A 27,036-nucleotide genomic window follows, 5' to 3' on the forward strand; every position below is an offset into this window, starting at 1 on the left:
GTTTTACAAGAAGACAAAGTATATTTTATAAAACAAGGCTGAAGGAAATTAAAATTATGCCAGAGCCTCTTTTGCCAGGACTAACAATTCACTCTTACATTTCGGGTCTACAGATATGCAGGATGGAGTTTGGGCCTGGTGGCTCATGCCTGTAATCCTAGCGCTTTGGGAGGCCAAAGTGGGAGGAATGATTGAAGCCAGGAGGTGGAGACCAGCCTGAGCAACATAGCAAGACTCCGTCTCTAAAAAAAATAATTAGGTGGGCATGGTGGCATGCACCTGTAATCCCAACTACTCAGAAAGCTGGAACAGGAGGATCACTTGAGCCCAGGAGTTCAAGGCTACAGTGAGCCATGATTGTGCCACTGCACTCCATCCTGGGTGACAGCGCAAGACCCTATCTCTTAAAGAAAAAAAAAATTACCTAAATTCTAATACAGGTCTGTTCTGAATCACAGCTCCACGCTATAATTTCAGTTTGGCAAGTCGCCAAGAACACAGTTGTGAGTAGCACCCACGCCAGGGTTCTAATCCTGGCTTTACACTTAAGAGCTCTGTGAGCTCGGGAACCAAGCAGGGTGACCCTGAACCTCAGCTTTGCCACAGGGAAATGAGGACTGTAATCCCAGTCCCATAAAGATGTGGGGAGGATTTCATCAAAGGAATTCATAATAAAATGTCTGGCACATTTTAAGTTCTAAAAACCTGCAGATGTTACCATTCCCTCCTAGTACTATCATGTTTTATTTGTGCATAGTGACTCATACTCCACAAGGTGCTTTCAGATCTTTTGCCCCATTTGATCCTCAGGCAATGTGATCATTACAAAAGGCAGTAATTACTACCCCCATTTTTCTTTTATCTTTTTTGTAAACAGATGAGAAAACAGGCTCAAAGTCAAAGAGCCCGAAAAGCGGGTGTCTTGTCCAGGGCTCTTTTTGCTCTGTGGCACGGAACTGAACCTCAGAGGACTTCACGTACCATGCCCAGGACAAGAAAACTACATTTATTTTTAAATGCCCTACCATTCCTACGTTAATCAAATCAAACTGGTATTCTCACATTACTCGTAATGATTTAGATTTTGCCTAGGAAAAATGGCAACTAAGGTTTTTTGAGATACTAGGTATCTCAGGCATTGGGCAAGGTGCTTCACTTCCACCATCACAGTTAAACCGTATAACAACCCTATGAAGTAGGTACTGTCATGTCCGGGATTGACATGCAGGCAGATTTTCTCCAAACTCCAGTTCCTATGGTCCTAGTGCTGTCCAATTCAAATTTGTCCAGTCGATGATAACACTTTGCAAACTGATTTCCCATACAACAAACCTAGCAACACAGGGGGGCCAGGTTATGAGTGTTCTCTTTTACATTTCAGGAGACTGACGCTCTGAGAGGTTAAACGACTGACCCAGCCCTGTCCTCACCCAGCAAGGGCACATGGCAGCACTCCCTAACTCCAAATCTCACTGTCTTTGGAAAACCTCACATTTTAAGAGTCAGAAGGTAGAAGTGCTGTCTTTGTTGAAAAACAACCATCCACTCAGTGGTCATCACTAAGAGTTGACAGCGAGACCCGCGCTCCAGGCGGTGGAAACGGAGCAGTCTCCGGCTTCGGCCGTGGCCGTTACAGTAGCCAAGTAGGAAGTGGGCGGTGCACTGATTTCAGAGCAGCCCCTAGGGAAGGCAAAGGCACCAGTTCCTGGTTCGGCTCCCAGCCTCCTCCCTCCAGGTCCCCGAAGGGGTGGAACCCGAGATCCAGCTGGGTCTTGGGGTTAGGCGGGCGGGACGTCCCCTGTCCCGAGGGGGCGCGGGCTGGGGCGCACTGCAACGAGAGTGTGGGCCGCGCAGGTGTCCCGGGACGGATCCAAACCCCTGCAACCTTTCCCGGTCACCTGGACACGCAGCGGGGGCGCGGGTCAGACGCCTGCAGTTTCGCAAACTGCCGGTCCCCGGGGATTGCTCCACAGTCCTAGGTCAGGGACCTGGCCCGACTCGCTCTTCTCTCAACCTCGCAGGCCGCGCGTCCTGCCTCAGTTTCCCTCACCTCGAAAGGGGTTGTTAACAGAGGCACGCCCTGACCTACAGGACTTCCTGGAGGCCAGAGCGCGCCCTCCCTGCCAGGACCCCGCAGGACGTGCTAGGACGCGGTGGCAGCTCCCCTACCTGCGCGGTGGCCCACGCCGCCGCCGCCGCCGGCGGCCGGGGCGCCCTGGGGACCCCCACCTGGCATGCGCCCCTCTGCCAGCTCCTCCCGCTCCGCCTGGGCCGCCTCCTGCTCGCTCCCCGAGGGGGAAGGGAGCAGCGCGCCGGACGGGAAGTGAGGAGGGGGCTGGCGACGAAGGGGGCGGCTCCTTTCTTCTCCTCAGCGAGGCCGCTGTTTCCCTTCCAGCATTGGCCCCTCACGCGCGCGCGCGCGCGCGCACACACACACACATACACACACACAGACACACACACACACACACACACACACACACACACACACACACACACACACACGCAGCTGGGGCGGGCGGGGCCAGCGGCCCTCATAGCCTGTCTCCGGGATCTCGGGACCTCAGAAAGTTTGCTTTCACTCTGACTCATTTCTGGAGGAAACAAGAGGGGAAGTGCAGGAAGCCTCCAGGATGGGGTACAGGAGAGTGCCTTCCAGACGCGTGATTTGAGAAGTGACCACACAGTGATGGAGAAGATGCAGGGATCTCAGGGACTCATTTGTACAAAGTGGGGGCGGGGAGGCGGAGTGGGGATGACTGATGACCTTGGAAAGAGATGAGTGGGAGCAGATGTTTAGAAATGAGTTGGGATTCCAACTTCTAGCATCTTCCAGCAGCTCCGGGCTGGTTCCAGGACACAGGAGTCCACGCAAGCTCCTAGGCAACTGACTCATCCCCTTCACCCCTTCTCTTTGGTTCATTCAAGGAAGCTACTGGAGCACCCCCTAGGTAGCACCTGCTATAGGACAATGGGTGCAAGGAAGGGCTACACATGGGCTCTTTGTCATTAAGCAGCTCACCTCCAGGCTAGAAGGAGAGCACGTGCATAGAAAACCAAATCACAACATGAGATAGAATGTGCCATGTGCCAGAGGCTTGGCACAAAACCTCTTGCAGATGGTTCAGGGATAGGAGGGAGAACTGTGAAGAAGAAGAAGAAGAAGAGTTGGGGAGACGTTCTGCAGGAATGGGAAGGATCTCCTCAGAACGAGAGGAGTTAGAACTAGAGGAAGGCTGAGGTCCTTCAAAAGCTGAAGATCCTTAAGACTGAAAGCACACCGTTGTGCTTAAAATCAGTGTGTTTGCCCGGCATGGTAGTGCACTCCTGTAGTCCCAGCTACTCGGCAGGCTTAGGTGGGAGGATTGCTCGAGCCCAGGAGTGAGCTATGATGGGGCCACTGCACTCCAGCCCAGGTGACAGAGAGAGACTCCCCACACCCCCACCATGTCTCTAAAAATAAATAAATGTATGAATATCTAAGGCCGGGCACTTTGGGAGGCCAAGGTGGGACATTCACTTGAGTCCAGAAGTTTGAGACCAGCCTGGGCAACATAATAAGACCCTCTTTTTTGTTTAACTTTTATTTTAAGATCAGTTTGTTACATAGGTAAACTTGTGTCATGGGTGTTTGCTGTACAGAGTATTTTGTCACCCAGATATTAAGCCTAGTGTTCATTAGTTGTTTTTCTTGATCATCTCCCTTCTCCGACCCTCCACCCTCCAAAAGGCACCAGTGTGTGCTGTTCCCCTCTATGTGTCCATGTGTTCTCATCATTTATCTCCCACTTATAAAGTGAGAACATGCTGTGTTTGGTTTTCTCTTCTCATGTTAGTTTGCTAAGGATAATGGCCTCTGGCTCCATCCATGTCCCTGCAAAGGACATGATCCCATTCTTTTTTATGGCTGCATAGTATTCCATGGTATATATGTACTGTATTTTCTTTATCCAGCCTATCATTGATGGGCATTTAGATTGATTCCATATCTTTGCTGTTGTGAATAGTGCTTCAATGAACATGTGTGTGCATGTGTCTTTGTAAAAGAATTATGTATATTCCTTTGTCATAGGATTGCTGGGTCAAACAGTATTTCTGTCTTTAGGTCTTTGAGGAATCACCACACTGTCTTCCACAACAGCTGAACTAATTTACACTCCCACCAACAGTGTAAAAGTGTTCCTTTTTCTCCACAACTTCTCCAGCATCTGTTATTTTTTGAGTTGTTAATAATAGCCATTCTAGGCTGGGCGCGGTGGCTCACACCTGTAATCCCAGCACTTTGGGAGGCCGAGGCGGGTGGATCACGAGGTCAGGAGATGGAGACCATCCTGGCAAACATGGTGAAACCCCGTCTCTACCGAAAATACAAAAAAATTAGCCGGGCATGGTGGCGGGCACCTGTAGTCCCAGCTTCTAGGGAGGCTGAGGCAGGAGAATGGTGTGAACCTGGGCGGCGGCAGAGCAGTGAGCAGATTGTGCCACTGCACTCCAGCCTGGGCGACAGAGCAAGACTCTGTGTCAAAATAATAAGAATAATAATAATAATGATGATGATAGCCATTCTGACTGGTGTTAGATAGTGTTTCATTGTGGTTTTGATTTGCATTTATCGGATAATCAGTGATGTTGAGCTTTTTTTCATGACTGTTGTCCGCGTGTATGTTTTCTTTTGAAAAGTGTCTGTTCATGTTCTTTGCTCACATTTTAATTGGGTTGTTTGGTTTTTTTCTTGAAAATATCAGTTTCTTATAAGATGCTGGATATTAGATCTTTGTTAGAGCACAGTTTGGAAAATTGTTTTCCCATTCTGTAGGTTGTCTGTTTACTCTGTTGATAGTTTCTTTTGCTGTTCAGAAGCTCTTTAGTTTAATTAGATCCCATTTGTCAATTTTTGCTTTTGGCATCTTCGTTATGAAATCTTTGCCCATGCCTATGTCCTGAATGGTATTGCCTAGGTTGTCTCACAGGGATTTTATAGTTTGGGTTTTACATTTAAGTCTTTAATCCATCTTTAGTTAACTTTGTATAAAGTGTAAGGTAGGAGTCCAGTTTCAATCTTCTGCATATGACTAGCCAGTTATCCCATCACCATTTAGGAAATTCTTTACCCATTGCTTGGCAAAACCCTTTCTATAAAGAAAAAAAATTAATTAGCCAGCACAGTGGCCTGTACCTGTAGTCCCAGCTACTTGGGAGGCTGAAGCAGGAGGATCACTCTAGCTCAGGAGGTTGAGGCTGCAGTGAGCAGTGATTGCACCACTGCCTTCCAGCCTGGGCTAATAGAGTGAGACCCTGTCTCAAAAAAGAGAGAGACAGAGAGAGAGAGACCTTAAATCCTGCCTGAATTTTTCCTAGCAGCCTGCCCTTCAAATTTCAAACTTGCTAGACCTTAAAATCAAGTGAGTCAATTCCTTAAAATTAATCTTTCTCTTCTCTCTCTCTCGCCTCTTTCTCTATCTTTTTCTTCTCTCTCTCTTTTTCTATCTCTTTCTCCTCTTTCTCTTTATCTCTCTCTGTTTCTCTCTTTCTCCTCTCTCTGTCTCTTTCTCTTCTGTCTTCTCTCTCTCTCTCTATCTATCTATCTTCTGTCCTCCTCCCACTTGCTCACTCCTTTCTTTGGGTCTTCTCCATCGGTTTCTCCCCTTCTACCCACCCCTTATCTTGGACCTCCCCAGAATTGAATCCATAGCCTGCTTCTTTTCTTGAGCATCTCTCATTCTTTTTTTTTTTTTTTTTTTTTTTTTTGAGACGGAGTCTCGCTCTGTCACCCAGGCTGGAGTGCAGTGGCCAGATCTCAGCTCACTGCAAGCTCCGCCTCCCGGGTTCACGCCATTCTCCTGCCTCAGCCTCCCGAGTAGCTGGGACTACAGGCGCCTGCCACCTCGCCCGGCTAAGTTTTTGTATTTTTAGTAGAGACGGGGTTTCACTGTGTTACCCAGGATGGTCTCGATCTCCTGACCTCGTGATCCGCCCGTCTCGGCCTCCCAAAGTGCTGGGATTACAGGCTTGAGCCACCGCGCCCGGCGAGCATCTCTCATTCTTGAACTTACTCATCCCTCTCATCCACTTCCAGGGTTTCAGGCACCCAATGCAACCTCAATCAGAATCCCTGACTGCAACCTCTCTCCCAAACTCCAGATTCATATTTCCAACTTACAGATTCTGCTAGGTTCTCAAAGTTACTATTGCCAAAACGATTCTCATGGTCCTCTCCAGCACATTCCCAAAACTGCTGCCTTTCCTGTATTAAACTTTTCTTCAAGATAGCTTGACTCTCTTCTTGTATTCCCAGCCAATCCTACATCCCCCATCACCTTCGTCCCTTTCATTCAGCCATTGGATCCTGTCCTTTCTACCTCGGAACTGTCTTTTGTATCCATTTCCTCCTGTCCATCCTTCACTAGCCGGAAATTAGACTGAGCTTCATTGTATTTCCAACTGCCCCCTGAACAGCACCACTTGGTTGTCTAAGAATCCATTCAAACCAACCGAATTGAACACCATTCCCATTCTTTTCCCCTCAATTCTATACCTTTTTTTTTTTTTTTTTTTTTTTTTTTGAGACGGAGTCTCGCTATGTCGCCCAGGCTGGAGTGCAGTGGCCGGATCTCAGCTCACTGTAAGCTCCGCCTCCCGGGTTTACGCCATTCTCCTGCCTCAGCCTCCTGAGTAGCTGGGACTACAGGCGCCCGCCACCTCGCCCAGCTAGTTTTTTGTATTTTTTAGTAGAGACGGGGTTTCACCGGGTTAGCCAGGATGGTCTCAATCTCCTGACCTCGTGATCCGCCCGTCTCGGCCTCCCAAAGTGGTGGGATTACCGGCTTGAGCCACCGCGCCCGGCCTATACTTCTAATTGTGTTCCATACCTCCACCACTGGTCCTACCAACCATCTCATTAGCCCTGTGGCATAGTCTGGAAGGCCTCATACTATGTGGTTAGGAGGATACGCTCTGCACTCAGATAAGGGCACCGTATCTGAGCTCCATTGCTTCTCAGCTGTGGACCTTGAAAAGTTATTTAACCCTCTGCTAAGTCTCAGTCTGCTCATCTGCAAAGCAAAGGTAACAGTGGTACCATAGAAGGTTGCTGTGAGAGGGTCTGATATATGGTCTAGAGCGGGGCCCAGGCAATGGATTTTTTTAAGTCCTCCAGGTGATTCTAAAGTACAGTGAGGGTTTGGACTCCCTTCTGTAGCGGTAGTATGGGCAGATTTGTGGTAGAGGCAGAAAGACTGATTAGGAAACAGGTAGGAGTTCCAGGTAAGAGACCATAAGCATTTGTAATGAGGATGGAGAAGATATGACTGGCTGAGCGCGGTGGCTCACACCTGTAATCCCAGCACTTTGGGAAGCCAATACGAGTGGAACACTTGAGTCTAGGAGTTCAAGACGAGTCTGGGTGACATGGTGAAACCCCATCTCTACAAAAAAAAAAAATTAGTTGGGTATGGTGGCATGCACCTGTATTTCCAGCTACTTGGGGGCTGAGGCAGGAGGATCACTTGAGTCTGGGAGGTTGAGGCTGCAGTAAGCCATTTTCATGTCGATGCACTCCAGCCTGGATGACAAAGTAAGACCTTGTGTCAAAATGAGAGGAGAGAGAGTGAGAGAGAAAGAGAGAAAATGGGGCCGTATTCAAGAAACACTTAGGAAGTAAAATTATATGAAACTCAGTAACTAGATGTTGAGGGTAATTGAGAGGAAAGCATCTAAGATGACTCCAACTTTTAATTTAGTTGACTAGGCTAGGTGGATATGGTTCCCAAATATGTTTGTTCATTAGAAGCACTTGGGGAAAATTTATATATTTTTTCCTAGCTGTTATGTATTATATAGTCCTAGTCTTATCAAAGATCTGTGTGCAGGATTATTCTATTTTCACCTTGATTATTCTGGGATCTATGTTTGGCAGAATCACCTTCCTTGAATGGATCCCAGCTGCACTTGGCCAAAAGAATAATATTTGGGAGGTGGCAGTGAGCAGTAGTCATTTTGTTCTAAGGTTACTGTTGGTTGGAGACAGTTAGAGACAGAGGCAAAGGTGCTGGTGGTTTCCAGTTTGCCCTACCTCTCCCTATTACATGCCCAGGTCTCCTCCTCAACTACTAGCTCCATGGACCAATAGCAGCCCCAGGTTCCCTGTGAGATGCTTCTCTGCACATTCACAGAGGAAGGAGACACAGAACCATCAACCTTCTGTAGATGTCTATACCAGCCCCTTCACAGTCCTCCTCCAACAGCTGTACATACATAGCTCCCAGATTTTCTGTAAGCCCCAACTCATTCACCCACACAGGGCTGGTTAAACACTTTTCTCAGATCCTTCAGCTCCCTTTTTAGACTTCTGCTTCTCCAGTTCTTCTCACAATGGTGTGAGGTCTAATTCCTATAATACATTCCTTATTCCACAGTACTCATAGTGGTTCTCCTTCTCCAATTGATCCCTCACTGATAAACCTCCCAACTCCAAATCTCTGGTGTGGTTACTATAGCAGTCTTCCTTTAGTTTTTTGACAGCTTTCTCATTCCAACACAATGCTGTATTAATTAGCACTCTTAATTGCAACTAACCAAAACCAATATACTCTATTAAGTAAAACAAATTTTGGCGAGGAAACAGGAGTCATTTCATGGGGCCTGAAGGGATAAGGAAGCAGGTCTTCTGGAAACACTAGAGCCAGCTCTGCAAAGCCAGAAGGGCCCTGGAAGTCTTGCTCATCCCTACTTTTTTCTGCACATCTGCTTCCAGTTGCTTCCAAGTTTACCTGTTTGTAATCCAGCCACGTGAAGAGCTTGGCCCTCTTGGAGCCGATTGTGGATCTTTAGGAGCAAGATCCTAGTGAGCTCAGTAGGTCAGGAGTCCCTCTCTCAGGTCATCAAGTGTAACTGAAGAAGTGGACCCCATAGGAACACAGGACAAGCACAGCCCCTGGGAAACTAACCCTGAATGAGGGGCAACTGAAGACCATCACTTTGGGCAGCCATCCCCAATTGTGCCTACTTTAAATGTCATGGTGAAGGTTAGGCACCAGGAATCCTGCTGCCTGCAAGTAAACACATGACATCTATAGTTTCCCTCTGCTTCTACGTTCTGGCTGTTAACACATGTAAAGGTTGTCCACAGAGAGGATAACTAAGAGCAAATGATGAAGGGATGATTGTTCTATCAATCTTTTATATTTAAATTACTGGACAACTCTTTCTTGTGAATACTACCAAAGTCTTCATGAGATTGGAAATAGAGTAATGCCATGCTGACACAATCTGAGGTCACAGCCTAGAATCTTTGCATCACTAACAGGGTCAGCAGTTGCTCTGTTGTATTGAAATTATGCATATCTACAGATTACATTTACACAGTCAATGAACATGAAATACTAGAGGTAGCCAGAATCTAGGAGCTCAGAGGAAGTAAAATGTATAACTCTTTTGCCAGGTAACAAATACTATGTGATTCCACTTATATGAAGTAACTAAGTAATAAGATTCCTAGAAACAGAAAGTAAACTGATGGCTGCTAGGGACTGGGGAAGGGGGAAAATGAAGAGATGTAGTTTAAAGAATATAGAGTATCCTTTTTAAAAAGTTTTGTAAAATAAAAGGTTCTAAAGGGCCAGGCACTATGGCTAGTGCCCGAAATCCCAGCACTTTGGGAGGCCGAAGTGGGCAGATCTTGAGGTTAAGAGATTGAGATCATCCTGGCCAACATGGTGAGACCCTGTCTCTACTGAAAGTACAAAAATTAGCTGGGCATGGTGGCGTGCGCCTGTAGTCCCAACTACTTGGGAGGCTGAAGCAGGGGAATTGCTTGAACCTGGGGGGTGGAGGTTACAGTGAGCCGAGATCGCGCCACTGCACTCCAGCGTGATGACAGAGCGAGACTCTGTCTCAAAAAAAAGCTCTAAAGATCCATTGCACAACAGTGTGAATAAATTAATACTACCGACCTCTACACATAAGCATGGTAAATATGATGGCTTTTTTTTTTTTTACCACATTTAAATGGAAATAAAATATTATCACTACCAAAAATTGTGTTTAAGAATATGGGAAGCTCTTAGAAGTTTACTAATAACAACTCATGGACACTTACAACATACCAGACACTATTCTATACAATTTAAACTTGTTAAAGGTATTTCACCTTTACCAAAATCTGATTTTATATCCGTTTCTAGACGAGGTAACTGAGGCACAGAAGATTAGAACTTACTCAAAATCTCAAACGTAGTAAGTGGCCGAGCAGAGATTTGGGCCCAGGGAATCTGGCTGTAGAGCCCATATTCCTACCCACAACCAAGTACTGTTCTCTCACTAAACAAAACGGCATTTTCTGATGCCTGAGTACAAACTGTCACTCTCCATTCATATAATGAGACTTATACTTAGCTAATAAGTATGCTGCATTTTCATGCATAATATTCTCTCCCACTTCCCTTAATTTTATTCCCAGAGGAAGGTGAGAGGGGGAAGGTGGGCTATGACAATCATGCTTTATATATAATCAATGTACCTTTTCATCTCCCCTTCTAAATTGTAAGCTCTTTGAGGGCAAATGTCATGCCTTATTCATTTTTGCATCCTGTCTGGCCAGAGACTTGTTGGAATGAATGATCTAAATTAAGATTCTGACTCTTGACAGGCTGGTTGATTTATCTGTCAAGTGTCCTGCAAATTCTGAGTGTGGCAATGATAGATACTCAAGAAAATTCCCATCAAGTTACATAACTAGAGTTAAATAGGAAATATTCTCATTGAGAACAATAACAATGCTTAAACAATTCTGGGAAATTTAATTGTTTAAAGGAGATCTTTTCTTTAAAGAAATGTGAATGAATTGGGGAAAAGAAATCAGTCTTCAACTCAGGAAATAACATTAGACAACATGAAGACTCTCATTAGTTAATGCCTGGAAATAGGAAGTTGGTTCAGTTTCAAATACCATCAGATAGTGGCCATGCCAAAGGATGTTATCCTAGTGTTAGGCTAAATATATAATATAAATAACCTTCCTTTTGCAGTGCATATTGTCTCAAAGCCACAATGGTGAGATAATTCATGGGAAACTGGCAGAGAGGCTGCGGGCTCCTGCTCCAGACCTGTGATCCCGAGATGCCTGAAACTACCTCCCAGTGATTAGCCTCTGCTAGGATGTGGCACTCAAAATGTGTTTACATGGTCAAAGAGCCAAAGCCATTAAGGAAGGGCACATTAATTTTACTCTACATAAAGACCTACCACTCAATGGTTTAAACCTGTTTTTGCCAATTTACCACATGTAATATAGGAACAGCTAATCCCACTAACTCAGAATCTCTCCAGTCAGAGATTTATTCACAATTAAATAGTTCACTGTGGGAGGAGTGCTCTTCCCCTGGCTCTCTGTTTTGAATAAGTAGACTTTGTTCTCTATCCGTGTCTACATTTACGCCAGCTTCCACCAAGAAAGAGATACTCGCCCCTGTCTCACTGGTTATCACCTCGGCCATATCACCTATCATTCTTAGGTGATAGGCACCGGCCCTCTCTTTCCATCTTTCACATTGATTGTCTCGTGTGACCCCTGACAGGTAACACTTTGTCACCCTCACAGCTCTCATATACAGGGGACAACATGAATGGCCATAATAATAGGTGGCAACCTTATTAGCATTAGAAAGTTCAGCAATTTCAAGCCTCTTTTTCTAATTTTTAATCATCTGGCCAACCCCTCTTCATTCGTTTTCTGACCCAGTCCTCTCACAGCTGATTTTTATGTTGTCTGATCAGCATAAATTCCTGGCTTGTGTCTTCTTAATGAGAGACAGGGGACCTCCCCGTCCCCCAAAACTGATGCACATTGCAACGCTCAGGAGCTTTTAAATGCCCAATTCAACAGCCACATTAGAAGATCTCAGGAGGCTCTGCAGGCAGTTTCAAAGACAGTGCCTGTAAGTGGACCACTGTCCAAAGTCCGGAGTTTGTCTCATTAATGAAGTGCTTGACGTTAAGCCACTCACATTTTTCCCATCTCGTCTGTATTCCTCATGTGTTACACAGTGAATAAAGTAATCATGTGCTTTAATATTCTCTTGCAAATGCTGTTAATGATCAGGTCTCTGTAAGGCTATTCCAGGGGAAGAAAGATTCATGCCATTCAGCCAATTTGAAATGTGAATTCAAGAATTGATTAGGGGTTCTTTCTCCAGTTAAATGTGTGTGTTTTGGGATACATCACTTTATTTTCTAGCTTCCTTCTTTGAAAACAAGGGGAAACCAGATGAGTGGCGTTTCAACTTTGTTTCATGGCTGGTTGCTAAAAACTTAAGAAAAAACAAGAAGGTGAGATATATAATGACACATTTTATTTCGCCAACTAAATTTATACATATATATATTTTTTTAGATGGAGTTTTGCTCTTTTTTGCCCAGGCTGGAGTGCAATGGCTCGATCTCGACTCACTGCAACCTCTGCCTCCTGAGCTCAAGCAATTCTCCTGCTTCAGCCTCCCAAGTAGCTGGGATTACAGGCGTGTGCCACCATCCCAGGCTAATTTTGTATTTTTAGTAGAGACGGGGTTTCACCATGTTGGCCAGGCTGGTCTTTTCCTGACCTTGGGTGATCTGCCTGCCTGAGCCTCCCCAAGTGCTGGGATTACAGGCGTGAGCCACCATACCTGACCATACATTCCTTTAAAAAAATAAAAAAATAAAAAACTTCTACCAATTACCATCGCACCATTTCATAAAGAAAAGTCTTTTTTAACCTCAAAAAAATAATAAATATGTGATAGAAGCTAGGACACTTCCCTGAAAAGAGTGAATTTTGCTTTCTCAAAGACTCATTTATCCTGGTTTTTTCTTTCTTTTTTATTTTGCCCTGGCCTGTGAAACTTCCATAGCAGGTAGGACCAGTCTCCAACTGTGGTCTTAGGGACCAACTAACGAGAGAGTCTCTGAGCTGAGGAAATCAGGGAACTCTCTTTTAGGTGTGATGCACAGAGCTTCCAAAAATAAGCTCATGAATATTATTAAGCTTCATGTCACGAGAATGTTTACCCATTTTCAAGTATAAACCTGTTTGTAAGATTTTGAATTTCGGATTTGGCCTTTCAGAGGACAAAACTGGAACATAGGCATAAGAACTAAACTACCAGTAGCCACATAGGTACTCACCAAATATTTCTGACTTGCTGGCATCCAGATACATAGTGAGTGCCTACGTTGGGAATGCCTTCCCAACCTCTTTGAAGCTGAAGATGGCCATGTGATGGGTTTGGTCAGTGAAATGTGAGCAGAGGAGAATATGCTTCACATCTGGGCAGAAGCTTTAGAAGCCAGGGCTTGATTCATCGCTCTTTTTCTGCCTCTATAGTATTAAAAGTAAGTTTTCAGATGGAGCTTCTGTCAGCCTCGATCCCGAGAGCCTCTGGGAGTGGGATCTCGCCTGTAAACTTCTATAGAACATAAAACACGAACAAGAGAAAAGGAAGCATGCATTGAATTAAGCTACTGAGATGCAGGTGTCTTTGTTGCCACCGGATAACCTACCTCATCTTGATTAGTCTACCAGAGTTCTCTCTGTTCTGAAAGCCTGTTACATGAATGGCCACATGATGCCTCAGATCGTAAGTTATGGAACTGGAGCTACTTTCACCAACAATACTGTCGTCAACAACACTCACGTTCTTCAATCATGCTACCTCCCCCAAATTCTAACTAACGTGGTTCTAATATTGAGCAAGGCATTATTCCAGAAATGAAATCCAAGGCTTGGCAATAGAGCACATGAGGGCAGGATCATGACAACAAGGGGAAAAGAAGATTTCACAGGGTAGAGCACTCCTTGGGGGATTTCTAGGTTGGAGTCAAACGGTTAAAATACTTCCAATCTGGTTTCAAAGTGTTTTATGGGACTTAAAGAAATCTTAAAGGGGAAGAGGAGACTTTTCTTTCATTCATCAGGCATCTGGGACTACGGATACAATGGCTGAGCTCTAGACGCCATCTTGAACCTTGAAGACAAAGCCACAGCTTAGGAATGGCAAAGCAGATAACTAGAATTAGTCTGGTTCCGTGACAAATTTGTGGAGTTGCCATAACTCCCCTGGATTGCCTTCCTTTAGAGTTCCTTTACGGAACAGAGAAAAATTGTTACCTTGTTTATGCCACCGTTAGTTGTTTTTTCTTATATGAAGCCAAGTCTAAATCTAACTATTATATACCATTTTTTAAAATCATTTGAAGATACTATTTATCTCATTCTTTTTAAATGTTTTGGCTTTTTGGATTTTTACAATTTAAAAGAATGTATATAATTTATTTTAAAAGAAATATGAGGCCGAGCATGGGGGTTTATGCCTGCAATCCCAGCACTTTGGGAGGCCGAGGTGTGTGGATCACTTGAGGTCAAGAGTTCGAGACCAGCCTGGCCAACATAGTGAAACCCCGTCTCTACTAAAAATACAAAAATTGGCTGGGCGTAGTGACAGGCGTCTATAATCCCAGCTACTAGGAAGGCTGAGGCAGGAGAATCACTTGAACCTGGGAGGTGGAGGTTGCAGTGAGCCAAGATCATGCCACTGCATTCCAGCCTGGGCAACAAGAGCAAAACTCTGTCAAAGAGAGAGAAAGAAAGTGGGAAAGAAAGAAAGAAAGAAAGAAAGAAAGAAAGAAAGAAAGAAAGAAAGAAAGAAAGAAAGAAAGAAAGAAAGAAAGAAAGAAAGAAAGAAAGAAAGAAGAGAGAGAGAGAGAGAGAGAGGGAGGGAGGGAGGGAGGGAGGGAGGGAGGGAGGGAGGAAGGGAGGGGGAGGGAGGGAGGGAGGGAGGGAGGGAGGGAGGGAGGGAGGGAGGGAGGAGAAGGAAGGAAAGAAGGAAGGAAGGAAGGAGGGAAGGAAGGAAAGAAAGACAGAGAGAGGAAGGAAGGAAGGGAAAGGAAGGAAGGAAAGAAAGAGAGGAAGGAAGGAAGGAAGGAACGAAGGAACGAAGGAAGGAAAGAGAGAGAGAGAAAGAAAGAAAGAAAGAGAGAGAGAGAAGGGAGGGAGGGAAGGAGGAAGTAAAGAGACATATTCCTTTTATTAATGTGTGAACACAGCATGGAGCCCACCGGTGTGGGAAACTCACTATGGGGAGCCACCTGGATTCCAGGCTGCCCTCCTTCAGTGTCTGAGGCTCAGCTCTGATGCATAGGGGTGGGGAGGGTGGCTAAGGAATTTTTACTTTGATCATCTTGGTCTGGTTTTGTTTTTGGCTCTTGTTACCTGACCTTCTCTTCACAATGGGTTGGCATCTCCAAGTCTTTGGCCTGAAACCTCTGAGAATATGATTACCACTTCCCTTCACCTATTGCCTACTGAGAAAAGGCAATCACTACTTCTTTTGCTTTGACTCCAGTCAGCTTTTTGTGCTTTCTCAAAGAACAATGAGTCATTACAGCTCAACTAGCCTTCTAAACAGCCAGAGTTTGAACTGAAGTATATGTACATGTGGTACCTAAGGAAACTTAGGGGTCTGAAAGTACATCATTAAAATCTTGAGGCAATATTGAGCAACTTCCTTTTTTAGTCTCCAGGGATCTATTTACCCTCTGGATTTTTAACCTTTCAATATATCATTGGATTGGTAGCTACCTGTTCCTAAGGGCCACTCAGGTGAGGAGGCTCCAGCAAGGGAAGAGGATGAGAACACATCCCTAAGGCCACGCTACAGTATGTGAGAACAGAGACTGGAGACCAGTGATGACCACTGGAAATAGTTTACAGTTCCACTGTGTTAGTTCTCATGCTGCTAATAAAGACATGCTTGAGGGTAATTTATAAAGGAAAGAGGTTTAATGGACTCACAGTTCAGCATGGCTATGGAGGCCTCAGGAAACTTTCGATCACAACGGAAGGGGAAGCAAACATGTTCTTCACATGGTGGCAGGAAGAAGAAGTGCAGAGTGAAGGGGGGAAAGCCCCTTATAAAACCATCAGATCTCATGAGAACTCATTTGCTATCACGAGAACAGCATGGAGGTAACTGCCCCCATGATTCAATTACCTCCCACCAAGTCCCTCCCACCACATGTGAGGATTAATGGAACTACAATTCAAGATGAGATTTGGGTGGGGACACAGCCAAACCATATCATCCACCAAAGATACTCCTTGCTCCCAGATCATCTTCCACCACCCATCTGCTGAGCTTTGCTTAGTGACTGACAGCTGACTTTATCACAAGCCTGGTTCCCATGGAATTGGAAAGGTCAATTTGCAGCTGCCTGTCCCTCTTTCAAAACAACTGAATGTGAATTCTAAAGCCAAGTAGACATTCAAAAAAGTTATCTGTGCAAAATTCTTTCCATTCAGGCATATATGCAAGAACTGACTCTAATGACATAATGCATTTGAACAGCTTCATATGTAGCAACCCTCAATCATTGCTAGTTTCTATCTTCCCTTCCCCTATTCTATAATTATTCATTTCACTACCCCAACTGAGAAATAAGATGGTTTAGTTGAAGTTTGCATGAAGTATTATAAAGAGGTTTTATCATCTTGTCAGGAAGGCATTTTTTTTTCCCATTCATTCGTCAAAGAAAGTCATTCTCTCTAACAATCAAAATCATCTATTTTCTTTACCTGTCTTCCAGGAAATGACACTGAATGAGCTAGCACTACTGGGGAACTAATAGCACTGACAGCCCTTGAGGCTCTTGCAAAAGCGCTTGCCCAAGGAAATGTGCACTCATCCACAGCTCCAGCTGCCCCTCCTGCACAACGTCAATGCCAGAAGCTCATCTGACTGGTTTGCCCCCAGCGTCCTTGAAACAGCAAAGCTGCACACCGTGATCAAACCACAGCCCTTCCCAGGAGACGCTGACTAAAGCACCTCACTCATTGAGAAGATTTTGTCCTAATCCAGAGGCTTTCCACCTTCCTGCTCATGAAGAGCTGATTTGAAACATCCCATGATTTGCTACAGATGATGATTCTAGAAGCACTGCCTGAGTACACCAAGACTATGTGTTGATATCCACATAGACATTAAATCCACGGTTTCATCTCTTTGGTTACTGTTGCCATCAAACAATCTATGCATGTAATTAGCACCTCCTGGATACACAAGCAGTGCTAGGCACCGCGGGGGATGCAAAAATTAGCTGGTTGCTTGGCGGCAAAGAGAAGGGAAAAGGGATGAATAGACAGAGCGCAGGGGATTATTAGGGCAGTGAAATCATTCAGCAGGATACTGTAACAGTGGATACATGACATTATGTATTTGGCAAAAACCCATTGAATGTACAACACAAAGAGTGAACCCTAATGTAAACTATGGACCTCAGTTTATAGTAATGTATAAATATTGGCTCATCAGTTGTAACAAATGTGCAATCCAATGCAAGATGTTAATAATAGAGGAAGCTGTGGGGAAGGGGAGGGAGTATACAGGAACTCTATACTTTCTGTTCAGTTTTTCTGCAAACCTAAAACTGCTCTTAAAAATAGTTAACCCAGGAGGTGGAGGTTGTGGTGAGCTGAGATTGTGCCATTGCACTCCAGCCTGGGCAACAAGAGCAAAACTCCATCTAAAAAAAAAAAAAAAAAAAAAGTCTATTGGTCAGGCATGGGCATGGTGGTTCACGCCTGTAATCCCCGCATTTTGGGAGGCCAAGGCAGGAGGATCCTTTGTGTCCAGGAGACCAGCCTAGGCAATATAAAGAGACTCTGTCTCTATAAAAAGAAATAATAAAGTCTATCAATTCAAAAAAAATAATAGGCTACTTGAATAGATGAGACTGGCTCACACGTAACAGAGGACATGTGATAAGGCAGTAGGTAAGCAGGTCTGCAGTGACATGGTTCAGGATACCAGGCGCAATTATTTCTTCCACTTCCTGCAATTTCTCGCATTTTAAATTTTAGGGCTGTGAACTTCACAGGAATAAGGATCAACTAAGAATAAGCCTATGAAATTGGCTTGCACGCCATCCAGCACTGTACAGATCTAAATAAAGTCATAAATAAATAAATGTGTTCTTTTTAATCCTAACCTTGGAGAAATAGAGAAAGGGAAATGAAACACACATGAGGCAAGTGATAAGGAGAACACCCCCGCCAGTTTGAGAAAAGCCCTCAGCAGCATCAGCCATTTGGCAGTGGTGGCAAATAGAGTGAGCAGAGACTAAATATCTGCCTTCCACTGACGGCCGTGATAGTAATAGAAAATGCGTAAGGCGAACGTGTTCTCACAGGACCATACAGGGAAATGAATCATCCTGGATCACACATGTCTGAGATCCTGAGCTTCACACCTTGGGTCAGATGTGTGTTCTCAGCTGAGAAACTGAGCCGCATTCTTGAGCATGAGCCAGACGACTTGACAGATGGTAAGTACCTGCTCCTCCAGGCACCCATCATCTGAGCAGCCTGGCAGAAGGATCCCAGCTCCCTGTGCCCAGCTGGTAATCTTCTTATGTCCTGGGGCTTAAGGAGTGATAGTCCTTTGCGATTGTTCTTTCCAGGCAAAGCTTAAAGCTGAGGAGTCTGCTTTACACTTGATTGTTTATAGTAAGAAAGAGGGATACGGATAGACAGACAAGCCAGGGATTGGAAAGGAAAATTGACAATATCTGACATTGCTTATTATTAGAGTTTCAAAGCATTTTCTCATCCATTTGCTCTTTTGATTATTGCAACTGACATTTGGGAAGCAGGAAGGAATCATTCCAATTTTATAATAAACCAAAGAAGCTGAGATGCAGAGAGGTGCCCACAACATGGCTAGTAACTGGCAGTGCAACCAGCAGGATTGGATTGCCCAGCAAACTTTCTGCACCCAAATAAAATACAGGTTCTGCCTGCAGTGCTCTTGGCTCTTTGGGGAGTCCACAGAGACACTTTTTAAAAGTTATTTAGAACTTTGGAGGAGGCAGAAAACCACTATGGGCTCAGCTGGTCTTTGTCAAAGAGGAGAGAAGACAGGGAGAGTCTCTCAGGCAAGAGGAAAATTGAGAGTCAAGCCACATGGCTTGTCTAACGGAACCCCCAACCTGCAGCTGACAGCTCATCTTGGCGAGAATCCAGAGGAGGTGACTTCAGAGATGAAGGTGAAGGCCAGGTTGTGAAGGGCCTCTAATGCCAGACTAACTAAGGGGTTGAGTTTTTTTCTCATCACCAAGAAGGAGCCATTAAAGATTCTGAAGCAGCGGGGAATCTGAACCAAGTAGGCTTTGGAGGAAAGATGACCCCGAAGGAAGAGAGGCGGCAGGATGAGGAGCCCAGGAGGCACAGGTTGGGAGGACTGGAAGTGGGAAGGCAGGAGAGAAGTGGTGGGAAAGTGGAAGCGAGATGGAGTGGAAGGAATTGAGAGGAAAGGACCACAGTGCAAGGCAGTATGAAGAAATAATGGCACCCCTAAAGTTAAGTTTGAGATGTGGGCTGGACGTGGTTGGAAGTCCCTAGCAAGTCGTAGGAGATGATGGACTGATGGTCAGGAGAAAGGTCAAGAGACAGTTATCTGCGTAGATATGATCATTGAAGCATTAGGAGGGATAAGAAGGTTGAATGGGAACAGAACACTGAAACTTGGGTCCTACCACCTTTAAGGAGTGGGACCAGAAAGGGAAGCAAGAAAAAGATGTAAGAGATGGGAAGAGAAGCAGAACAGGGGGAAGGCAGCACTCCCAGGAAGTCTTCCCAACCAGGCCCCTGGCTCCAATTGTGCCCGTTCCCTTCTTCACACCAACTTCCTCCCTGTGTCTAAGCTGGGTTCATGTCCCAGGTCCTGCCACACTCTAGAAGTGTAGTATCAAGTTAGAGACTTAGAGACATCTGCGGAAGTTTACTAGTCTTGTGACAATCCAGAGCAAAGTCATGAAAACCAGACAAAAATAGTTTCAAAAACGAGATGTGGGACTGGGCACTGTGGCTTTGAGAGTCTGAGGCAGGAGGATTGCTCGAGGCCAAAAGTTCAAGAACAACATGGACAATGTAGGGAGACCCCATCTCTGCAAAAAATAAAAATTAGCCTGCCTCAGTGGCATGTACCTGTGGTCTCAGTTACTCGGGAGGCTGAGATGGAAGAATTGCTCAAACCCAGGAGGTTAAAGCTGCAGTCAGCTGTGATCACGCCACTGCACTCCAGCCTGGGCAACAGAGTCAGATCCTGTCACCAAAAAAAAAAAAAAAAAAAAAAAAAAGTGGGTGGCCGGGGGAAGATATTGGGCAATAAGAACTGCAAAGACAGAACAAGTAAGAAGGCAAAAGAGAAGAATTGCTTCAAGGGAGCTGTTTCAGGTAGAACTCCAGGAGCAGGACAAAAAGGTGAAGATGCTAAGGAGGATATGAATGGCAGAGAAGCAAATGTCCAGCATACTGGCTACATTTTCAAGAAGTTTTACAAAGAAGGGAGGAAAAGTGTGGGGAGGAATTGTCAATGGAAAGCAAGAGAAAGAGAAGATTATTATTATTATTTTTTGAGACGGAGTTTTGCTCTTGTCGCCCAGGCTGGAGTACAGTGGCGTGATCTCTGCTCACTGCAACCTCCACCTCCTGCATTCAAGAGATTCTCCTACCTCAGCCTCCTGAGTAGCTGGGATTACAGGTACCTGCCACCATGCCCAGTTAATTTTTTTTTTTTTTTTTGTAGAGACGGGGTTTCACCATGTTGGCCAGGCTGGTCTCAAGCTCCTGACCTCAGGTGATCCACCTGCCTTGGCCTCCCAAAGTGCTGGGATTACAGGTGTGAACCACTGCGCCCGGCCAAGAGAAGGTTCTTTCAGATACTGTAACGTGATTATAACTAGGCAGAGAGTCTCAGTCCAAAAGCTCCTTCAGCTGATAAACAACTTCAGCAAAGTTTCAGGATACAAAGTCAATGTGCAAAAATCACTGGCATTCCTATAAACCAACAACAGTCAAGCTGAGAGCTAAATCAGAAAGGCAATCCCACTCACAATTGCCACAAAAAAAAAGAATAATATACCTAGGTATACAGCTAACCAGGAGGTGAGAGATCTCCAACACTGCTCAAAGAAATCAGAGAAGACACAAACAAATGGAAAAACACCCCATGCTCATGGATAGGAAAAATCAATATTATTAAAATGGCCATACAATCCAAAGCAACATACAGATTCAATGCTATTCTTATCAAACTACCAATGACATTCTTCACAGAACTAGAAAAAAGAAACTACTTTAAAATTAATATGGAGTCAGGTGCAGTGCCTAATGCCTATAATCCCAGCACTTTGGGAAGCTGAGGTGGGTGGATCTCCTGAGGTCAGGAGTTCAAGACTAGTCTGGCCAACATGGTTAAATCCTGTCTCTACTAAAATTACAAAAATTAGCTGGGTATAGTGGCATGCACCTGTAATCCCAGCTACTTGGGAGGCTGAGGCAGGAGAATCACTTGAAACCAGGAGGCAGAAGTTGCAGTGAGCCAAGATTGTGACACTGCATTCCAGCCTGGGTGACAGAGTGAAACTCTGAAAATAATAATAATAATAATAATAATAATAATAATAATATGGAACCAAAAAAGAGCCTGAATAGCCAAGGCAATCCTAAGCAAAAAGAACAAAGCTGGTGAAATTATGTTTCCCTACTTCAAACTATACTACAGGGTTAGAGTAACCAAAACAGCATGGTACTGCTACAAAAACAGGCACATAGATCAATGGAACAAAACAGAGAGCCCAGAAATAATGCTGCATGCTTACAGACATCTGCTCTTCAACAAACTAGACAAAGACAATCAATGGGGAAAAGACTTCCTATTCAATAAATGGTGCTTGGATAACTGGCTAGCCACAGGCAGAAGACTGAAGCTGGGCTTAATACCCCTTCATTACACCATGTACAAAAATCAATTCACAATGGATTAAAGACTTAAATGCAAAACCCAAAACTATAAAAATCCCACAAGACAACCTAAGCAATACCCTTCAGGACATAAGAATGGATAGAGAGGCTGGGCACGGTGGCTCACACCTGTAATCCCAGCACTTTGGGAGGCTGAGGCGGGTGGATTGTCTGAGCTCAGGAGTTTGAGACTAGCCTGGGCAACATGGTGAAACCCCGTTTCTACTAAAATACAAAAAATTAGCTGGGTGTGGCAGTGTGCACCTGTAGTTCCAGCTTCTCCAGAGGCTGAGGCAGAATTGCTTGAACCCAGGAGGGGGAGGTCGCAGTGAGCCAAGATCATGCCAGTGCACTCCAGCCTGGGCAACAGAGTGAGACTTCGTCTGCAAAAAAAAAAAAAAAAAGGCAAAGATTTCATGACAAAGACACCAAAAGCAATTGCAACAAAGGCAAAAATTAACAAGTAGCATCTAATCAAACTTAAGAGCTTCTGCACAGCAAGAGAATCTACCAACAGAGTAAACAGACAACATACACATGGAAAAAAATACTGGCAAACTATGCATCTGACAATGGTCTAATATCCAGCATCTATAAGGAACTTAAATTTACAAGAGAAAAACAACCCTGTTAAAAAGTGGGCAAAGGACACGAACAGACACTTTTCAAAAGAAAACATACATGCGGCCAACAAGCATATAAAAGCCCAATGCCACTAATTATTAGAGAAAATTCAAACCACAGTGAGATATCACCTCACACCAGTTAGAATGGTTATTTTTAAAAAGTCAGAAAATAACAGATGCTGCTAGGTTGCAGAGAAAAGGGAACATTTATACACTGTTGGTGGGAGTGTAAATTAGTTCAACTATTATGGAAAGCAGTATGGCGATTACTCAAAGAGCTAAAAGCAGAACTACCATTTGACCCAGCAATCTCATTACTGGGTGTATACCCAGAGGAATATAAATCATTCTATCATAAAGACACATGCACACAAATGTTCACTGCAGCACTATTCACAATAGCAAATACATAGAATCAACCTGAATGCCCATCAATGACAGATTAGATAAAGAAAACGTGGTACATATACACCATGGAATACTAAGCGGCCGTAAAAAAGAACAAGATCATGTCTTCTGCAGGAACATGGATGAAGTTAGAGGTCATTGTCCTTAGTAAAGTCATACAAAAACAGAAAACCAAATACCACATGTTGTCACTTACAAGCGGGAGCTAAATGATAAGAACTTATGAACACAAAGGAGGAAACAACAGACACTGGGGTCTACTTGAGGGTGGAGGGTGGGTGGAGGGAGAGGAGTAGAAAAGATGACTATTGGGTACTGGGCTTAATACCTGGCTGATGAAATAATCTGTACAACAAAACCCTGTGGCATGAGTTTACCTATGTAACAAACTTTTACATGTACCCCTGAACCTAAAATAAAAGTTAAAAAAAAAAAAAAAAAGAATGGAAAAGAGGGTAGTCATTACCAGGGTGGGCAGAGGAAGGAAAAAGCCCTTAAGAGAAAGGTCAGCAAGCTAAGGAAGAGGTGTGCAGGCTGGGAGTCGAGTCCCACTGGGCTCCTCCTTTATGGGGTAGCAGCAGGATGCAGGAGAGATCCCAGCCTCCCCAGCCTCACTTCTCAGGAATGCAGTGGAGCTACCCCGCTAACTGCAATACTACGACAGGCATTCTGAAAGGGCATTCCTCTTATAATTAGATGCCTAGGTACTGGGAGGCAAATAAAAATCATAATAAAAGCCAACAGTAATGAGTTTACCGGCCAGACACGGTGGTTTGTATTTTAATCCCTGCATTTCAGGAAATCAAGATGAGGCGGGCGGATCGCTTGAGCCCGGGAGTTTGAGACAACCCTGGGCAACATAACGAGACTCTGCCAAACAATTAAAATCAATGAAATTTGCCAGGTATGGGGCCAGCACCTGTAGTCCCAGCTACTTGGGAGGCCGAGATGGGAGGATCACTTGAGCCCAGGAGTTCGAGGCCGCAGTGAGCTGTGATAGCACCACTACACTCCTGCCTAGGGCACAGAGTGAGAACCTGTCTCAAAACAATTTTTAAACATTTTTAAAAATTAAGAGCTTACCTGTTGTCTGTTACCATTATGCCAAGGGCTTTACTTTGACCATTTTATTCAGTTCTCACACGAATGCTACAGATTTAGTAGTGATGCAATTACCCCCATTTCACAAATGGGGAAACTGAAGCTTTAAAGAGGTTAAATACCATGCCTATGTCTAGGATGTAAGCAATGGAGCTGGACATCTTGGGGACTCCAGGACCTATGGTCCTAACCAAGGTTCTTGGGATGGCTTACTGCCTCCCAGGGTGAGCTGGAGTAACTGGAGTAAGTGGACCCAGACAGGACAACTAAGCATTCCTAAAAGTGGAGCATTTAGTGTCTTGGTGCAGCATTGAGGCCAGAGAAGATGCAATGAGATAGATTAGCTTCAGGTCCTAGCTGACTGAATGGCATTTTGATCCAATATTTTAAAAATCCCTGCATTCTGTTATAGGGGCTCCTCACTTTAAGGAAATCTGATATTCAAAATCCAAACTTAGGTAGGAATAACAGCTTGTTCATTGAGCAGCTACTGTATGCCTTGGCATCACACCAGGAGTTTTCTAAACACGACCTTGAAACTGCACAATTGCCAGGCAAAATTATTAGCCATATTCCCAAGCCAGGCACTATGAGCTGAGTTGTGACTCCCCAAAATTCAAGTGCTGAAGCCCTAAGCCCCAGTGCCTCTGAATGTGACTGTATTTAGAAATAGGATCTTTAAGGAGGTAATTGGATTAAAATGAGGTCATTAAGAGTGGACCCTAATCTAATATGATTGATATTCGTATAAGAAGAGGAGATGAGGACACAGACACACACTGAGGGGTGACCACATGAGGGCACAGCAAGACAGCAGCTGCCTGAAAACCAAGAGAAGAGGTCTCAGAGGAAACCAACACAGCCAGCACCTTGATCTCAGACTTCCAGCCTCCAGAACTGTGAGACAATACATTTCTGCTGTGTAAGCCACAGTCTGTGGTACTTTGCTATGGCAGTCCTAGCAAAATAATGCACCAAGGAATCAAGTCTGAAAGCCTAGTTTTTGTTCAAAATCACAAAGACTGTGTCAGAGCTAAGAATGCAATCTGTGCTGCTGCAAAACTTACACAACAGAAGGGCCCTCTGCTGTACCAGAAGGTTCGCTCCAGGCTTCCGAGTATCAGCTACACTGTTTCGTCAAAACACAATGCATCTGACAAAACCCACTTGCCCTTCTGGCAACAAAGATCTCAAGCAAAGAAAATTCTACTGATTTCACTCACGACCCCTTTGTAGATGGTGATGTTTCCATAATGAAGCATTTAAAGATTCTGATCCCATGTCAGAAAATCTGGATGGACTGTTATATATTAGAGAAAAACTATGTTTGCATATTGATCAATGAATGAAAACAACCTGAGAAATGGAAACCTTTTGATTTGATGAAGTAGGAGCAAATGAAGTAAATTTTAAAGTAATGTTTACTTCCCATGTTATATAAGGTTATCTGAAAAACGTTTAAAATTTTTCCTTTTAAACTTTTTTCACATTCATATTTAATACTCCTTTTGCCAGAAATTAACACCCCTCAAAACGTGGGTGTGTGTGTATATATATATATTTTATATATATATGTGTGTGTGTATATATGTGTCTGTGTATGTGTAAAAATATATATTTAGATTGAGTCTCACTCTGTTGCCCAGGCTGGAGTGCTGTGGCAAGATCTCTGCTCACTGCAACCTACGCCTCACGGGTTCAAGCAATTCTCCTGCTTCAGCCTCCTGAATAGCTGGTATTACAGGCACGCACCACCATGCCTGGCTAATTTTTTGTATTTTTGGTAGAGATGGGGTTTCACCATGTTGGCCAGGTTGGTCTCGAACTGCTGACCTCAGCTGGGATTACAGGCATGAGCCACTGTGCCCGGCCCTATTTATATTTTTAAAAGATCTTTATAAATTTAAAAACTTAAAATATATATTATAAAAGTATCATACACATGTGACAATAAAAATTCAAATAGAATTTTAAAAATTCAAATAGGACTGAAGAGAGCAAACTAAAATATAAGTAGTTGCCCAAGAACCAACTTTAAGCATCTCTGGGTTTTAGTTCTTGCAATGATTACTTCTCTTTGTGACACTGTGTTATTTTGATCTTGATATTTTTTAAGAAAACATGGATTGACAGATATAAATGTCTTTGCGTCTGTCAAAATACTTTTAAAAATAAAGGGGAAAAAAGCCTCTCAGAAACGGCCACTAGGTGGTAGAAGTTGACTAAAAACTGCTTTATTAGGTATCACCATCTCGATCTCTCCTCGTGACTTTTTTCCTCTAGGGAGAAGGGATTTCTTCAGGGTCTTCTCCTGAAATAGCCAACATCTTCTCCTCCAGCCCCTTTGCTTAGGCTGCCCGGTAGCCATTTTAGACTGCACACAAATGGAGATGATATAAGCAACCTCTCACGTTCCGGAGAGCAGGACAAGATGAAGAAGGAAGATCTTCAAAAGTGAAAGGTTAAGAAAGACAAGTACACACCCATATACACACCAGTCCTACCAACGGTGACAGCAGGAAGAGATGGCTAGCTCTTCCTCCAGAGCAGCTGTGATGCAGACCCACCTGTCACCCAAGAAGGAGAAAAGTGAACATGAGCTTCTGCCCTAGTGGAATTGAATTAACTCATTAAGTCAAAATTTCCAGAATCTCTTTGCGCTTTGGTATGTGCTGTTGTGCGTAACATATAAGTTATGTAACACATAACTCAATAAAGACTTATTGATTTGACTTAATCTCAAAACTGCATTTCTAAAGCACCAAAGGAGTATCTTTTCATTCATTAGATGTTTCTTGAGCTCACACAAGTGCCTAAACAACAGGGGAAAAGGTCTGAAATAAAATAAGAGCCTTCTGTATATTTTTCTATATGACCAAAATATTTCATGATTCTAAAAACTGAGAACAAACACAAGCAAATAAGTCAAAGGAAGAAAATGTGTAAATAAGAAAAATAAATGGGCCGGGCGTGGTGGCTCACGCCTGTAATCCCAGCACTTTGGGAGGCTGAGGTGGGCGGACTGCCTGAGATCAGGGGTTCAAGACCAGCCTGGCCAACACGGTGGAACCC

General features: G+C 44.2%; 1 protein-coding gene and 1 long non-coding RNA gene across 23 annotated transcripts in view; both read right to left on the reverse strand.

Annotated features, from left to right (window-relative positions):
• LOC105499180 (DISC1 scaffold protein) overlaps positions 1-2,418 on the reverse strand; it is a 426,110-nt gene extending 423,692 nt beyond the window's left edge. For 8 of the 21 annotated variants that reach the window (XR_011610479.1, XR_011610480.1, XR_011610478.1 and 5 more), the window contains exon 1: positions 2,230-2,397. Coding sequence is in view for 14 of the 21 variants with exons in the window: in XM_011771662.3 (XP_011769964.2) it covers positions 2,230-2,236 (7 nt within the window). In the remaining 7 variants the exon portion in view is untranslated. Of the gene's footprint in view, positions 1-2,229 lie in introns of all 21 variants that reach the window. The other 13 variants (XM_011771669.3, XM_011771670.3, XM_071074280.1 and 10 more) reach the window with 8 other exon arrangements.
• Positions 2,419-6,794: 4,376 nt separating this feature from the next.
• Positions 6,795-27,036, reverse strand: part of LOC105499177 (uncharacterized) — a 31,769-nt gene continuing 11,527 nt past the window's right edge. The window contains exons 3-4 of one of the 2 annotated variants that reach the window (XR_011610495.1): positions 13,159-13,439; positions 6,795-12,305 (exon numbers count right to left, since the gene is read on the reverse strand). This is a non-coding gene — a long non-coding RNA (uncharacterized lncRNA). The other variant, XR_011610494.1, reaches the window with a different exon arrangement.

The sequence above is a fragment of the Macaca nemestrina genome, chromosome 1 (assembly GCF_043159975.1).
Source record: "Macaca nemestrina isolate mMacNem1 chromosome 1, mMacNem.hap1, whole genome shotgun sequence".
Lineage (NCBI taxonomy): Eukaryota > Metazoa > Chordata > Mammalia > Primates > Cercopithecidae > Macaca > Macaca nemestrina.